This window comes from Vicugna pacos, chromosome X (genome assembly GCF_048564905.1).
Source record: "Vicugna pacos chromosome X, VicPac4, whole genome shotgun sequence".
In the NCBI taxonomy this organism is placed as follows: Eukaryota; Metazoa; Chordata; class Mammalia; order Artiodactyla; family Camelidae; genus Vicugna; species Vicugna pacos.
This window is the reverse complement of record NC_133023.1, coordinates 45,563,061-45,580,852: the sequence shown is the minus strand read 5'-3', so window position 1 is coordinate 45,580,852 and position 17,792 is coordinate 45,563,061. Positions and strand designations below refer to the sequence as shown.

The window sequence follows — 17,792 nt, the reverse complement described above, 5'->3', positions numbered from 1 at the left end:
CTTTGTCGAAGATGAGTTGACCAAAGGTTTGTGGGTTCATTTCTGGGCTCTCTATTCTGTTCCATTGGTCTATATGTCTGTTTTGGTACCAATACCATGCTGTCTTGATGACTGTAGCTCTATAGTATTGTCTGAAGCCTGGGAGAGTTATTCCTCCAGCCTCATTCTTTCTCTTCAATAATGCTTTAGCAATTCGAGGTCTTTGATGATTCCATATATATTTTATTATGATTTGTTCTAGTTCTGTGAAATATGTCCTGGGTAATTGGATAGGGATTGCATTAAATCTGTAGATTGCCTTGGGCAGTGTGACCATTTTAACAATATTGTTTCTTCCAATCCAAGAGCATGGAATATCTTTCCATTTTTTAAAGTCTTCTTTAATTTCCTTCATCAATGGTTTATAGTTTTCTGTGTATAATTCTTTCACCTCCTTGGTTAGATTTATTCCCAGATATTTTATTACTTTGGGTGCTATTTTAAAGGGGATTGTTTCTTTACTTTCTTTTTCTGTTGATTTATCGTTAGTGTAAAGAAAGGCAACTGATTTTTGAACATTAATTTTGTAACCTGCTACCTTGCTGAATTCTTCGATCAGTTCTAGTAGCTTTTTTGTGGACCTTTTAGGGTTTTCTATATATAGTAACATGTCATCAGCATATAATGACACTTTTACCTCTTCTTTTTCAATTTGGATCCCTTTTATTTCTTTCTCTTGCCTGATTGCTGTGGCTAGGACTTCCAGGACTATATTGAATAGGAGTGGTGATAGTGGGCATCCTTGTCTTGTCCCAGATTTTAGTGGGAAGCTTTTGAGTTTTTCACCGTTGAGAACTATGCTGGCTATAGGTTTGTCATATATGGCTTTTATTATGTTGAGATATGTTCCCTCTATACCCACTTTGGCGAGAGTTTTTATCATAAATGGGTGTTGAATTTTATCAAATGCTTTTAATGCATCGATTGAGATGATCATGTGGTTTTTGTCCTTTCTCTTGTTGATGTGATGTATTACATTGATTGATTTGCGTATGTTGAACCAGCCTTGTGTCCCTGGGATGAACCCCACTTGGTCATGATGTATAATCTTTTTTATGTGTTGTTGGATTCTATTTGCTAAAATTTTGGTGAGGATTTTTCAGTCAATGTTCATCAGTGATATTGGCCTATAATTCTCTTTTTTTGTAGTGTCTTTGCCTGGTTTTGGTATCAGGGTGATGGTGGCTTCATAGAAAGAGTTTGGAAGTATTCCCTCCTTTTCAATCGTCTGGAAGAGTTTGAGAAGAACTGGTATGAGTTCTTCTTTGTATGTTTGGTAGAATTCCCCGGTGAAGCCGTCCGGTCCTGGACTTTTATTTGTAGGGAGGTTTTTAATTGCTATTTCTATTTCCTTTCTAGTGATCGGGTTGTTCAAGTGTTCAGTTTCTTCTTGATTCAGTTTTGGTGGACAGTATGTTTCCAGAAACTTGTCCATCTCCTCTAGGTTATCCAGTTTGGTTCCATATAGTTTTTCATAATATTCTCGTATGATATTCTGTATTTCTATTTTGTTTGTTCTAATTTCTCCATTTTCCTTTCTTATTTTGCTAATTTGTGCTCTCTCTTTTTTCTTTTTTGTGAGTTTGGCCAGAGGTTTGTCGATTTTATTTACTTTTTCAAAAAACCAACTTTTGGTTTGGTTGATTTTTTCTATGGTCTTGTTAATCTCTATTGTATTTAATTCCTCTCTGATCTTTATTATTTCCTTCCTTCTGCTGCTTTTTGGGGCTTTTTGTTCTTCTTTTTCTAATTGATTTAGGTGGTGGGTTAACTTGTTTATTTGAGATTGTTCTTCTTTTTTGAGGGAGGCCTGTATCGCTATAAACTTCCCTCTTAGCACTGCCTTTGCTGTGTCCCATAGGTTTTGAGTGGTTGTGCTTTCATTATCATTTGTCTCAAGGTATTTTTTAATTTCAGCTTTGATTTCCTCATTGATCCATTGTTTTTCAATAACATATTGTTTAATCTCCATGCTTTTCTTTTTTTCTCCTTTGTTTCTCTGTTGTTGATTTCCAATTTCATGGCATTGTGGTCAGTAAAGATGCTTGAGATAATTTCTATCTTCTTAAATTTGTTGAGGTTTCTTTTGTGTCCAAGTACATGATCAATCCTGGAAAATGTTCCATGTGCCCTTGAAAAGAATGTATATTCTATTTTTGGGGGGTGTAAAGCTCTGAAAATATCCACCAAATCTAATTTTTCTATTGTAGTATTTAATTTCTCTGTTGCCTTGTTTATTTTCTGTCTGGAAGATCTGTCTAGTGATGTTAATGCAGTGTTAAAATCTCCAACTATGATTGTATTCCCATCAATATCCCCCTTTATCTCTGTTAGTAATTCTTGTATGTACTTAGGTGCTCCTATATTGGGTGCATATATATTAACGAGTGTAATATCTTCATCTTGTATCACTCCTTTAATCATTATAAAATGTCCTTCTTTATCTTTCTTTATGGCCTTTGTTTTAAAGTCTATTTTGTCTGAAATCAGTACTGCAACACCTGCTTTTTTGGCTTTTCCATTTGCATGGAATATCCTTTTCCATTCTTTCACTCTCAATCTATATGTGTCCTTCTCCCTAAAGTGAGTCTCTTGTATGCAGCATATTGAAGGTTCTTGCTTTATTATCCAGTCTGCCACTCTATGTCTTTTGACTGGAGCATTTAGTCCATTAACATTTACAGTAATTAATGATAGATGTGTGTTTATTGCCATTTTGAACTTATCTTTGCAGTTGAATTGGTATATCCTCTTTGTTCCTTTCTTCTTCCTTTTGTGGTTTGGTAATTTTCCTTTGTATTATCATGGATTTTATTTAATTTTTGTGACTCCCTTGTAAATTTTTGACTTGTGGTTAAGCTTTTTTGTAAATCTATTAACCTATACCCGTTTTTAATAAACTGATAATAACATGATCTCAAACCCATCCTACTGTTAAAAAAATTTTAAAAAAGAAAGAAAAAAAATTCTATATTTCCCTGCCTCCCTCTCCCACTCTCAGTGATTTGTATGTCTTCTTTTATAATTTCGTGTTTTCTTTATTTGTAATTCATGAGTTATCACCTTTCCAGTTGTACGTTTCTCATTTCTGTAGCATCCTGCTGCTTTTCTATTTAGAATAGCCCTTTCAATATTTCTTTTAGCATGGGTTTAGTGTTGCTAAACTCCTGCAGCTTTTTTTTGTCTGTGAAACTCTTTATTTCTCCTTCTATCCTAAAGGATAGTCTTGCTGGATAAAGTATCCTGGGCTGCATCTTTTTTTCATTCAAAGCTTTGTATATATCTTGCCACTCCCTTCTGGCCTGTAGTGTTTGTGTAGAGAAATCAGCTGAGAGCCTTATGGGGGTTCTCTTGTAGTTCACTCTTTGCTTTTCTCTTGCTGCCTTTAGAATCATTTCTTTATCCTTGACTCTGGCCATCTTGATTATGATATGTCTTGGTGTGGGTCTATTAGGGTTCTTCCTGTTTGGGACCCTCTGAGCTTCCTATATTTGCATATCTGATTCCTTCTTTAAGTTTGGGAAGTTTTCAGTCATGATTTCTTCAAAAACCTTTTCAATCCCCTTTGATCCTTCTTCCCCTTCTGGGACCCCTATTATGCGAAGATTGGGACGCTTTATATTATCCCATAGGTCCCTTATGCTATTATCATTATTTTTTATTTGCTTATCTTGTAGTTCTTCTGAATGGGTGCTTTCTGTTGCCCTGTCTTCTAGATCACTAATTCGTTCCTCTGCATTAACTAGTCGGCTTTGCACAGCTGTTAGATCATTCCTCATCTCTGTCATTGAGTTTTCCCATTTTGCTTGGCTCTTCTTTATAGCTTCAATTTCATTTTTGACATATTTTATTTCTCTAAGCATTATCTCTTTTAATTCCTTCAGCAATTTGATCACTCCTTTTTTGAAATCTTGATCTAGTAGGCTATCGATGTCTATTTCATTGAGCTTTCTTTCAGGGGATTCCTCTTGTTCTTTTAATTGGGAAAGGTTTCTCTGCTTCTTCATCTTGCTCATACCTCTCTGGCACTGTGGTTTATGAAGTATCAGTTGTCTATTTTGGATCTTAAGGATTTTATCTATCTAATGCCTATTTAGGAATAGAACTTAGGAAAAAAAAGAAAAAAAAGAGAAAAGAATAAGAGAGAAAGATTTTTAAAAGTAGGGAGAAAGAGGGTTTGAAAACAATGTATAATGAATAATAGAAGAACGGGTTGTAGCAGAGTATTAATCGGGTGGAGAAGTCCTTTTAAAACCTTAAAAAAAAAAAAGGGGGTTGGGAGATGAATATATGTGTTTGAAGCCTGTGTCTAATCAATAACAGGACATCAAAACCCAAGAGAAATAGAAATGAATTAAGAAGTAAAAATTAAAAGAGTAATTGAAAATAGAACAGGTAAAAACCGATTAAAACAAAACAAAACAGAAACAAAAACAGAAAACAAAAAAACAAAACAAAGCAAAACAAAAACCAAAAAAAAAAAAAAGGGGGTTGTCGGTGTTCTCCTGGAGTCTGTGTGCTTTTAATGTGAAGTCCTTCTGTCTTCGTCCTGTTTTGGAAGCTCAGCTTGTTTTCATAGGCCCTCCGCTGGCGCCCTCTTCTGTGCTGCTCCCAGCACCTGTTGGCAAGCAGATCGCGCCTCCTCCTAACACGGGGTCAGATGCAGCTCTCCTCTGCTGCAGGCGGGCGGGTCACTGCCCCTCTGGATGCCGCAGACAGATGTTGCAGACTGGCCAGGCAGGAGGGCGGGTCGTGCCCCTTCCCAGCACCTCGGTCAGGGGTTGTGTTCCTGCCCGACAGGCGGGGGGCCGCTCTCCCCCTGCCTGCGCCGCCGGTAGCTCCGCTGCTCTGTGCGGCTGCGCGCTCTGTGCCGGCGCTCCGCCCTGGCCGGCGCTCCGCCCTGGTCGCGCTCCGCCCCGGTCGGCTCTCCGCCCTGGTCGTGCTCCGCGTGTGGGCTCGGGGAAGACCCAGGGGCAGCCTCGTCCCTGTTCCGAGCCAAGACCCAGCTGCTTGTTTGTCTTTGTGGAGCAAGTTCTCTGGGGTACCAGAATGGAAGGGTCCTATCTGCCCAGGGCTGTAGGCCCGTCTCAGTCTGGCCCTTGAGGCTGCTAAGCCCTTCGGTGCGGACGCAGGTTTCGTCTCTGCCCCCGCCTGGGTGTTAAGCGCCAGAGAATATGGCGGCTCTGCCTGGGCCCCGCCCCTCTTCCCCTGAAAAGTTTCCGCGTGTTTTCAGAGATGGGGGTATGCACCCTTCCCCCGAGAGCACATCAACCTTGCTGTTTTATGGAGGGCCCAGGTTGTTCTGTCCTGTACACCCACAGCCCCGGCGCCCAGCCCCTTGCAGTCCCCCGGAGTTTCCTCCGTGCAGCCGCCCCCGTCCTCCGCCCAGATTATGCAGCCTGGCCCTGCCCGCTGCTGCCGGCCCGTGTCTCAGGTTGGGTGTCGGGGGGACACTCTGTGCCCGTTTAACTTAGTTCTGTCAGACAAGGGCTGCTCTGTACAGATCCGAACCTCGGAGGCTCCCCCTCCGTCCCGCTGGCCTCTCAGTTGGAGAGGGGAGACCCCGCGAGCAAGCACCAGTCCTCCTTTGCCGCTCCCTCCCCGCGGGAACTGTCCCGCACTGCTTTGCCTTTTGTTCTTTCTTTTTTCCTTTTCTCCTACCAGATTTTTGGCGTCTTTATCTTTTGAAGAGGGCGATGATCTGTTGGAGTTCCGCAGGTGCTCTGGTTGGCTGAGTGGGTCTGTAGATGTGGGTCTTGGTGTATTTGTGGGAGAGGGTGGCTTACAAGCGTCCTTCTACTCTGCCATCTTGCCCGGAAGTCCACTTTTTACTTTTTAAACAATTATATATCCTTCCATTTTTAATTCCTTATAAATTTTTCTTTTAAAATAGTATTATTATTATTTAAAAAAATCCACATCATGTCATCTTCATCTCTCTTTGTTTTGATCTCATGTTATTGATTATACACAAGTTTCAAATATATGTTTCCTCTTTTCTCCTATTTTAAATCTTTTTAAGAGACATCTCAACCTGATTGCTATTCAGCTTCAACTTAATCTTCAGTTATTCATTATACACTGTTTTCAAAGCTTTATTTTCTCCCCTTTTTCAAAATAATCTCTTAAACATCTTTGTTTACCTGTTATATATTTTATCACCTTTTTAATTTCTACATTCTAAACAATTGTACACGCTTCTAGTTTTAATTCCTTTTTAAATTTTACTTTCTAAACAATAGTATATGCTTCTAGTTTTAATTCCTTTTAAATTATTCTCTTAAAGTGGCTAAATCTTTATTTTTTTTAAATCCGCCTGATTACATTTTGCCTTCTGTTGGGCTTGATCTCATGTTATTGATTATAAATAGGTTTCAAATATCATTTTTTGATCATTTTTCCATTTTTAAGGGTTTTTACAAAAAGACATCTCACCTCAAATGCTAGTCTGATTCAAATTGCTCTTCTATTATTCATTATACACTGCTTACAAACCTTTTTTCTCTCTTCTTTTAAAATTCTCTTTCTCTCAGTCTCCTTTTTTAATTTTTTAAAGTTTTATTCCTATATAAGCATTAGATAGATAAATAAACTCCATTAAGCACTAAAATAGACAACTAATACTCCATAAGCCACAGTGCCAGAGAGATATGAGCAAGAAAGTAGAAGAGAAACAATTCCCAATTAAAAGAAAAAGAGAAATTCTCTGAAAGAATGATCAATAAGACAAACATCAATAGCCTACTACATCAAGATTTCAAAAAAGGAGTGATCAAACTATTGAAGGAACTAAAAGACATAGTGTTTAGAGATATAAAATATGTCAAAAATGAAATTGAAGATATAAAGGAGAACCAAGTAGAGTTGGTAAACATATTGGCTGAGATGAGAATGAATCTAAAGGCTGTGCAAAGCAGACTACATATTGCAGAGGAACAATTAGTGACCTAGAAGACAGGACAGCAGACAGCACCCAATCAGAACAACTGCAAGATAAACAAATAAAAATAAATGAAAGCAACATAAGGGACCTATGGGATAACATAAAGCATGCCAATCTTCAAATAATAGTGGTCCCAGAAGGGGAAGAAAGTTCAAAGGGGTTTGAAAAGGATTTTGAGGAAATCATGACTGACAACTTAATAAACTTAAAGAGACAATCAGATATCCATGTACAGGAAGTAAAAAGGGTCCCAAACAGGAAGAAACCAAACAGAAACACAGCAAGACATATCATAATCAAGATGACCAGAGACAAGGATAAAGAAATGGCCCTAAAGGCAGCAAGAGAAAAGCAAAGGGTGAGTTACAAGGGAACCCCCATAAGACTCTCAGTTGATTTATCTACACAAACACTACAGGCCAGAAGGGAGTGGAAAGATATATTCAAAGTCCTGAATGAAAAAAAGATGCAGCCTAGTATACTTTATCCAACAAGGCTATCCTTTAAGGCAGAAGGACACATAAAGAGTTTCACAGACAAGTAAAAGCTAAAACAGTTTAGCAACACAAAACCCATGCTAAAAGAAATATTGAAGGTCTACTCTAAATATAAAAGCAGCAGAATGCTACAGAAATGAGAAACTCATAACTGGAAAGGTGATAACCACCATGTGTTACAAATTAAATAAGCATAAAATTGTACAAGAAGACATCAAAATCATAAGAGTAGGAGAGGGAAACAAGAAAATATGGAATATTCTTTTCTTTCTTTTTTAAAGTTTTTGTTTTTGGTAAGATGCATTTGAGATAAACTAATGGGCTAGTTGACTTACAGAAAAGGGTACACCCATCTGTCATTAATTACTGTAAATGTTAATGGACTAAATGCTCCAGTCAAAAGACATAGAGTGGTAGACTGGATAACAAAGCAAGAAACTTCAATATGCTGCATACAAGAGACCCACTTTAGGGAGAAGGAAACATATAGATTGATAGTGAAAGGATGGAAAAGGATATTCCATTCAAATGAAAAAGTCAAAAAAGCAGGTGTTGCAGTACTGATTTCAGACAAAATAGACTTTAATAAAAAGGTCATAGGGAAACATAAAAAAGGACATTTTATAATAATTAAAGGAGTGATACACGATGAGGACATTACACTCATTAATATATATGCACCCAATATTGGAGCACCTAAATATATGAAACAAATACTAAAAGAGATAAAGGGGGATATTGATGGGAATACAATCATAGTTGGAGATTTTAACACCATATTAACATCAGTAGACAGATCTTCCAGACATAAAATAAATAAGGCAACAGAAAAACTAAATAATACAAAAGAAAAATTAGATTTGGTGGATATTCTCAGAGCATTACACCTCTAAAAAAGAGGATATACATTTTTTTTAAGTGCAAATGGAACATTTTCTATGATTGATCATGTTCTTGTGCACAAAAATCCTTGTCAATTTTAAGATAGAAATTATCTCAAGCATCTTCACTGATCACAATGCCATGAAACTACAAAACAACAACAGAGAAACAAAGGAGAGAAAAAGGAAAGCATGGGGATTAAACAATTAATATGGTATTAAAAAACCAATGGGTCAATGAGGAAATCAAAGCTGAAATTAAAAATTACCTTGAGACAAATGACAATGAAAGCACAACCACACAAAATTTATGGGACACAACAAAGGCAGTGCTAAGAGGGAAGTTTATAGCGATGCAGGCCTTCCTCAAAAAAGAAGAACAATCTCAAACAGTTTAACCCACCAGCTGAAAGAACTAGAAAAAGAAAAAGAAAAAACTCGAAAAGGCAACAAAAGGAAGGAAATTATAAAGATCAGGGAGGAAATAAGTAAAATATAGATTAAAAGAACCATAGAAAAAATCAATCTAACCAAAAGGTGGTTTTTAGAAAAAATATATAAAATCGACAAACCACTGGCCAAACTCACAAAGAAGAAAAAAGAGAGAGCACAAATTAGCAAAATAAGAAAGGAAAATGGAGAAATTACAACAAACAAAATAGAAATACAGAATATCATACGAGAATATTATGAAAAACTATATGGAATCAAATTGGATAACCTAGAGGAGATGGACAAGTTTCTGGAAACATACAGTCCACCAAGACTGAATCAAGAAGAAACTGACCACTTGAACAAACTGATCACTAAAAATGAAATTGAAATAGCAATAAAAAACCTCCCTACAAATAAAAGTCCAGGACCAGACGGCTTCCCTGGGGAATTCTACGAAACATACAAAGAGAATCTGATACCAGTCCTTCTCAAACTCTTCCAGAAGATTGAAAAGAAGAGAATACTCCCAAACTCATTCTATGAAGCCACCATCACCCTGATACCAAAACCGGGCAAAGACACTACCAAAAAAGAATATTATAGGCCAATATCACTCATGAACATAGATGCCAAAATCCTCACCAAAATATTAGCAAATAGAATACAACAACACATAAAAAAGATTGTACATCATAATTAAGTGGGGTTCATCCCAGGGACACAAGGATGGTTCAACATACTCAAATCAATGAATGTAATATATCACATCAACAAGAGAAAGAAAAATAACCACATGATCATCTCAATAGATGCAGAAAAGGCTTTTGATAAAATTCAACACCCATTTACAGTAAAAACTCTTACCAAAGTAGTTATTGAGGGAACATATCTCAACATAATACAGCAATATATGACAAACCTACAGCAAGCATAGTAATCAATGGTGAGAAACTCAAAAGCTTCCCACTAAAATCTGGGAAAAGACAATGATGTCCACTATCACCACTCCTATTCAACATAGTCTTGGAAGTCCTAGCCATAGCAATCAGGCAAGTGAGAGAAATAAAAGGGATCCAAGTTGGAAAAGAAGAGGTAAAAGTGTCACTATATGCAGATAACATGGTACTATATATAGAAAACCCTAAAAGTCCACACCAAAACTTCTAGAGCTGATCGAAGAATTCAGCAAGGTAGCAGGTTACAAGATTAACACTCAAAATTCAGTGGCATTTCTTTACACTATCGATGAATCAACAGAAAAAGAAAGTAAAAAATGAATTCCCTTTAAAATAGCACATAAAGTAATAAAATACCTAGGAGTTAATCTAACCAAGGAAGTGAAATAGTTATTCACTGAAAACTATAAAACACTGATCAAGGAAATTAAAGAAGGTTTAAAAATATTGAAAGATATCCCAAGCTTCTGGATTGGAAGAATCAATATTGTTAAAATGGCCATACTGCCCAAGGCAATCTACAGAATTAATGCAATCTCTCTCAAGTTGCCCAGGACATATTTCACTGAAGTAGAACAAACCATACGACAGTTTATATGGAACCACAAAGATTTAGAATTACCAAAGAGTTACTGAAGAACAAGAAAGAGGCTGGAGGAATAACTCTCCCAGACGTCAAAGAATACTATAGAGCTACAGTAATCAATGGAGCATGATAGTGGTACAGAAACAGACATATGGACCAATGGAACAGAATAGAGAGCCCAGAAATGAACCCACAAACTTTTGGTCAACTAATCTTCGACAAAGGAGACAAGAATATACAATGGAATAAAGACAGTCTCTTCAGCAAATGGTGTTGGGAAAACTGGACAGCAGCATGTAAAGCAATGAAGCTAGAATAGTCCTTCACACCATACACAAAAATCAACTCAAAATGCATCAAAGACTTAAACATCAGACAAGATACAATAAACCTCCTAGGAGAAAATATAGGCAAAACATTTTCTGACATACATCTCAAAATGTTCTCCTGGAACAGTCTACTCAAACAATAGAAATAAAAGGAAGAATAAACAAATGGGGCCTAATGAAACTTTCAGGCTTCTACATAGCAAAGGAAACCCTAAGCAAAACAAAATGACAACATCCAGAATGGGAGAAAATTTTTGCAAATTAAACCAACAAAGGCTTGATCTCCAGAATATATAAGCAGCTCATACAACTTAATAAGAAAAAAACAATCAACCGAATCCAAAAATGGTCATAAGACAATTAACTTTCCATGGAAGAAATACAAATGATCAAAAGGCACATGAAGAAATGCTCAATATCACTAATTGTCAGAGAAATGCAAACCACAACTACGATATGGTATCACCTCACATCAGTCAGAATGGCCATCATACAAAAGTCCGCAAATGACATGCTGGAGAGGCTTTGGAGAAAAGGGAACCCTCCTGCTGAGGTGAATGCAGTTTGGTGCAGCCCCTGTGGAAAACAGTATGGAGTTTCCTCAAAAGACTAGGAATAGACTTACCATATGACCCAATAATCCCACTCCTAGGCATATATCCAGAAGGAAACCTACTTCAAAAAGACACCTGCATCCCAATGTTCATAGCAGCACTATTTACAATAGCCAAGACATGAAAACAGCCTAAATGTCCATCAATAGATGAGTGGATAAAGAAGTGATGGTATATTTATCCAATGGAATAGTATTCAGCCAGAAAAACTGACAACATAATGCCATTTGCAGCAACATGGATGCTCCTGGAGAATGTCATTTTAAGTTACATAAGCCAGAAAGGGGAAGAAAAATGTTATATGAGATTGCTCATATGTGAAATAAAAAAATATAAATACAAAACAGAGACAGACTTATAGACATAGAATGGAAACTTTTGTTTTCCAGGTGATGGGGGGTGAGAAGGGACAGACTGGGATTTCAAAATGTAGAATAGATAAGCAAGATTGTCCTCTGTATCACAGGGAAATATATACAGGTTCTTGTTGTGGCTCACAGTGAATGATAATGTGACAATTAATATATATATATATATATATATATATATATATATATGTTCATGTATAGCTGAAGAATTGCACCCTACACTGGAATTTGACACAACATTGTAAAATGAGTATTATTCAATTTTAAAAAGTTTAAAAAAAATAAAAGAAAATAACCAAAACATTAACAACCAAAATGGCTATCAACAGATGGTTGGATAAAGATATTTTATATATATTAATAATGGAATACTACTCTGCCATAAAAAGGATGAAGTGTTGCCTTCTGCAGCAATATGGATGAATCTGGAGATTCTTATTGTAAGTGAGGTAGATCAAACCAAGACAAATATCATTTGATATCACTTATATGTAGGATATCAAAAAATGGCACTAATGAATTATTTTACAAACAGAAACAGACTCAGAGACATAGAAAGCAAACTTATGGTTTTCAAGGAAGAAGAAGGGAGGGATAAATTAGAAGTTTGTAATTCCAGATACTCACTATTATATATAAAATAAACAACAAGTCCTAGTTTTTAGCATAGGGAACTATATTTAATATTTTGTAAGAAAGTATAACAGTAAATAATATGAAAGAAGTATATATATTATATGTGTGTGTTACTGAATCAATATAATTTACAACAGAATCTAATGCAACATTGTAAATTAACTGTACTTCAATTAAAATAAATAAATAAACATAGTAATGGCAGTGTTAAAAAAAACACTCTTTCATATGATACCTGCAAAAATCACTTCAGTAACAGCTTGAGAGAGTGGGATTGGATAAAGGTATTTTATGCAAATAAAATTGAAAAAAAGTTGAGTTAGCTATACATAAGACAAAGTATACTTTAAAATCTTATCACAAATACAGGGAAGGGCATTATATGATAAAAAGGAGATCAATAGAAGGAAAGAATAGAACATCTGTAACATTTATGCACCCAATACAGGAACACCTAAAGATATATAGCAAATATTAACATTCATAAGGGGAGAAATTGACAATAATACCATAATAATAAAGATTTTATTACCCTACTCACATAAAAGAATAGGTCATCCACAGAAACAATAAGGTAACAGTGAACTTAAATTACAGAAAAAAAGTTTGATTAACATCTGTAGTACACTACATCTTAAAACAGCAGAATATACATTCTTTACAAGTGCACATGGAACAATTTCCAGGATCAATCTCATGCTAGGCCACAAAACATGTGTCAACTTACTTAGGAATATAGAAATTATATCAAACATTTTTCCAACCATAGCAATATGAAACTAGAAGTGAATTACAAAAAGGAAAATGGGAAAAGCACAAACATATGCAGCCTAAATCACATGCTACTTGAAAACCAATGAGTCAATAAAGAAATCAAAGAGGAAATCAGATAATACCTCAAGACATGAAAGTGGAAACACAAATTTCCAACATTTATGGGATGCATCAAAAGCTGTTGTAAGAGGGAAGTTTATGTTGATACAAGCCTTCCTAAACAAATTTTTAAAATCTCAAATAAAAAAGTAACCTATTGTCTAAAGAAAATAGAAAAAAAAACTAACAAAGCACAAAATCAGCACATGAAAGGGAATAGTAAGATCAGAGAAGAAATAAATAAAACAGAGACCAAAATATAATAGAAAAATATTTTAAAAAACACAATACCTCATTTCTTGAAAAGGTTAAAAAAATTGGTAAGCTTTTAACCAGACTCATCAAAAAAAAAATTAGAGAGAACTCAAGTAAAATAAGAAATGAAGGAAGAGAAATTACATCCAAAAAAAGAGGTAAACAAAAATCATAAAAGAATACTATAAGGAGTTATATGCCAATAAATTGCACAATCTAGAAGAAATGGATAAATTTCTAGAACCATAAAATCTTCCAAGTCTCAATCAGGAAGAAATAGACAATCTACCAGACCAATAATTAGTAGTGAAATTCAATCAGTTAAAAAAAACACTCCAAGAAAACAAAAGTTCTGAATTGGAAAACTTCACAGGGAGTATTGCCAAACATAAAGAAGAGCTAATACCTGTCCTTCTCATACTGTTCCCAAAAACTGAAGAAGATAGATCACTACCAAATTCATTGTATAAGGCCATCAGTAACTTGATATCAAAACCAGACACTACAAAGAAGAAATTTTCAGGCCAATATTCCTGATGAATATACATGCAAACTTCTCAAAATATTAGCAAATCCAATCCAACAATGTATTAAAATGATCACACACCATGATCAAGTGGGATTTGCTCCATGGAAGCAAAAATGTTTTAATATCTGCAAGTCTAACAATGTGACACACTACATAAAAACAAAAGACAAAAAACAAAAAACACATGATAAAAATCATAGTAACTTTAGGTACCTGTGTAAGCAAAGTTGAAAGGCCTTGTCAGAGGAACATGGTGCTTGGGAGCCACTGTGGGATGGGAGGGATATAAGAAGATGCCATCATCACCTAGCATCTCAGTCAGTTCTTTATGCAGGCTTTCTTCTACTGCCTTAAATTTTCTGTATTTCTCATAGTTATATTTGAGCTTTTCTTCCAACAAGGCCAGTCCTATAGATTGATGACATACAGACTTTAAGGTATGAAATTTAATTTTTAAATCTTAATGTTTCTTATCTTTTCTTATTCAAGTAATAGATACTCATTCTAGAACACTGAGAAAGTAAAATCATGATGAAAAAGAAACATTATAACCTTGCTGCCCATAGATGAGCATTGCTGATCATTTAATGTGAACTCACTCTTTTTTTTGATAATGTTATAAATAGAGTTCCTAGCCTCTCTCAAAGAATATTACACTGTAAAAATTTGTCATAATCCTGAAAACTATCATAGACATGTTTATATTCTGACTGCATAATATTTTAATTGTAAAAATGTACCATTTTTCTTTAACTATACCATGATTGTTCAGTATATAGACTATTTCTATAATTTAAATGCTGCAATAAACATCTTCATGTACATAATTCTTAGCAAAATCTTATAATACAATTATATTTTAGAGGATTCTAATTTATCTTCAATTTTAAATTATTTTATAATAAAGAATATAAATGCATACATATGTACACATCCTAAATACTTTGTATGCAATATTTATTTATTTAAAAATAAAACCTACATAAAAATATTCATCTCTTCAACAATTTCATAAACTTGATCTTAAATGACTGCATAAAATTTTATCCTATATATGAATCATAATTTACTACCTATTCCTATTTCATTAAACATTTAGGGTGGTTCCAATTTTGGGTTATTTTAAAACATACTGCACTGTACATCCCTATGAATAAAATGTTTACTATAGTTTGGAATTTTTTAATCTTAAGTGTCTGACTCCTGGCCACACTCCCCATGAGTGATTTTCTGGGAGTGGCCATGGGCAATTATAAAGACATTTCCTTGTGAAGACTCAAGGGGGAAAGCTGCCTTCCCCAAACCAGACATTGTGCATTGAAACTACACTATAATCTCCATAGGGTGTTGCAGTCAAGGACTCAGGCCTCTCTGGCCTATTATGCTCTTGTGTATATTTGCATTTCTAGCCAAAGCACCTTCACTCCTATATCTCTTTATCTGAGGCCCACGGCAGAGTTCTTCTTCTGATGTCTCTGCTAAGGCCTCTTTATGGGCAAACAGGAGCTAATCTTAAAAACACTTTTCCTCACTCTGATTTTACACTCAGAACTTGCCCACTCCATTTACACTATAGTCACTGAAAGCACCATAATCATTGAAAGCACAGTGTCTTTCTTCAACAATAGAGTAATTTCTGATAGAGACCTCCTTCATAGAGCTATGTGATAAAATAACAATAATGAAAAGAGCTTCTATTTATTGAAATTTTATGTTGTTCCAAGGTCTCCATTTCCATCTTCAAAAATAAATTAGAAATTCCCAGTACATGCATGGTTAGGTTTTATCTTACATGTTTTAGATGCATAACCTCATTTAACTGGCAAACAATGCAAGAAAATATATATTATTTAATACGTTCAATCACATAAGTAGTAAATACTTTTTCTAGTTCTATTTCATAGATGAAAAAAATGAATCACTTACAATATAACCATCTGAATGGAGGTTAAGCAAGCTAGGATCCAGAAAATTTAGGATTAGACTCCAGTCTAGAATAAGTTAACTAATCTCTTTTAGCTTCAGTTTCTCACTAAGAAAAGTTAACAATATTTATACTATCAGCCTCTCCTGAGTGTATAAGGGGATAACACATACCAAAAATCTAACATTTGGCATCCAGGTACTCAATGAGCATTTACTTAAAATAACAGTAATTACCAACTCTTCAACAAGTGTCCATAGCCACACTAATTTTCTGCTTAGCTGCTTCAACTTAACTAACTCTCATAAAAAATATTTAACATTTTGATAGGCTAACTTACCAAATTTTTCTGAATGGGCCTATCCATAAAGTCAAATATATTTTCCAAAATTTATGTTTAGCTATTGAAATACAATACATGACACAGAGAAAGCATCATAAGTATTTCAGTTTATAAGAAGCATTTGAAGTGCATTCCTTAAGTTGGTAACCATCTAACATTTCTGAATTAATGTTTATAAATCTATAAAATGGTCATCATAATAGACACATTGCAAATTGGTATGATAAAGTGCACAAGAGAGTGCTTGATGAATAGTGAGAGATCAGTATATAGTTGGTACTGATTCATTTATTTACATATGTCAGCTTTCTTCAAAACTCCACAAGTGGTTCTTATTAGTATACTTTTGGCAGGATGCTCTTCCCTACCCCAAAGTCATTAAACTGGTCTCCAAATAAAAGATGATTTATATACCAATGGAAGGGATGGTGTGTACTGATAGGCCCAGACACCATTTGATCAGTTCCCACAGAGGCTTGATAGGCTTCCCATGGTCACCAAGCAGGTCCACAAATTTCACAGGTTCCTGAGATGAATAAAATAAATAAAATATATGTATTCTCTCAGAAAACTATGGTTAAGACAAAAATGTATACAGGAATTTTCATAGAATCACTATTAATAATAGCCATATAGCAATCAAATGATGAATGGATAAATAAAATGTATCAATATGATAGAATATTTTTCAGCTGTAAGAAGGAATAAAATACTGATACATTGCTACAACATGGATAAAACTTGAAAATGGTGTCAAGTGAAAGAAGCCAGTAACAAAACATCATACAATGTATTATTATTCCATTTACTTGAAATGCCCAGAATAAACAATTTCAAAGGGACAGGAGGTAGGTTAGTTTTACTTAATCCTGGGACGTTGGTAAGGAGATTGGAGACAGTGACAACTAATGAGTATGGCCTGTTTTGTGGTGATGAAAATGTTCTAAAATTGAATGTGGTGATGGTTGCTCTATTCTGATAATATATTAAAATCATTGAATTGTATATTTGAAATGGACAGTTTACATGGTATGTAAATTATAACTCAATAAACCTCTTATAATAAAGCAGCTACATTGCCATTAAAAATATGGTTGAGAAAATGACCACATCTCTTTCTCAAGGTAAACGTTTCAAATACCAACCACATAATCTACCTGCTCTTCAAATATGAACTATTAGTGAGAAATCTGGTAAAGTTCTTATGACTACCAGTTTTGAGTCAGGCATCATAATTTAAGGTGAGAGGAGAGCAACTTTGTTCTCCCCTTTGTCTCATTTCAGGTTCTTAATTTCAAGAAAAGTTTTAACAATTAGTACCTATGTTAAAAATTTCTCTGAGTTACAAGAGAGCATCTTCTCCAAGTGAATTCAGAATGAACATATTTGTTACTAATCTTGCTTCAGTTTTGGTATAATACTCTTCTTATAAACCTACATTTCAGAGCCAAACATCCTTACCTTGCAGCTTTACATAAACTAATTATTCTGAGAGATTTCCAAGGATCTTATATAAAGAAACAGGCTATGCATTTCTTAAACATAAGCATACTGACTGAGATTTTATTTTTCTTAAAGTAGAAA

The 17,792-nt window shown here is 35.0% G+C and overlaps 1 protein-coding gene across 2 annotated transcripts in view; it reads right to left on the bottom strand.

The window, feature by feature from the left end:
* FAAH2 (fatty acid amide hydrolase 2) overlaps positions 1–17,792 on the bottom strand; it is a 259,715-nt gene that overhangs the window by 26,385 nt on the left and 215,538 nt on the right. For both annotated transcript variants that reach the window (XM_072956516.1, XM_006218839.4), the window contains 2 exons: positions 16,623–16,734; positions 14,155–14,349 (listed from right to left, as the gene is read on the bottom strand). In XM_072956516.1, the coding sequence (XP_072812617.1) occupies positions 14,155–14,349; positions 16,623–16,734 (307 nt within the window). The remainder of the gene's footprint in view (positions 1–14,154; positions 14,350–16,622; positions 16,735–17,792) is intronic.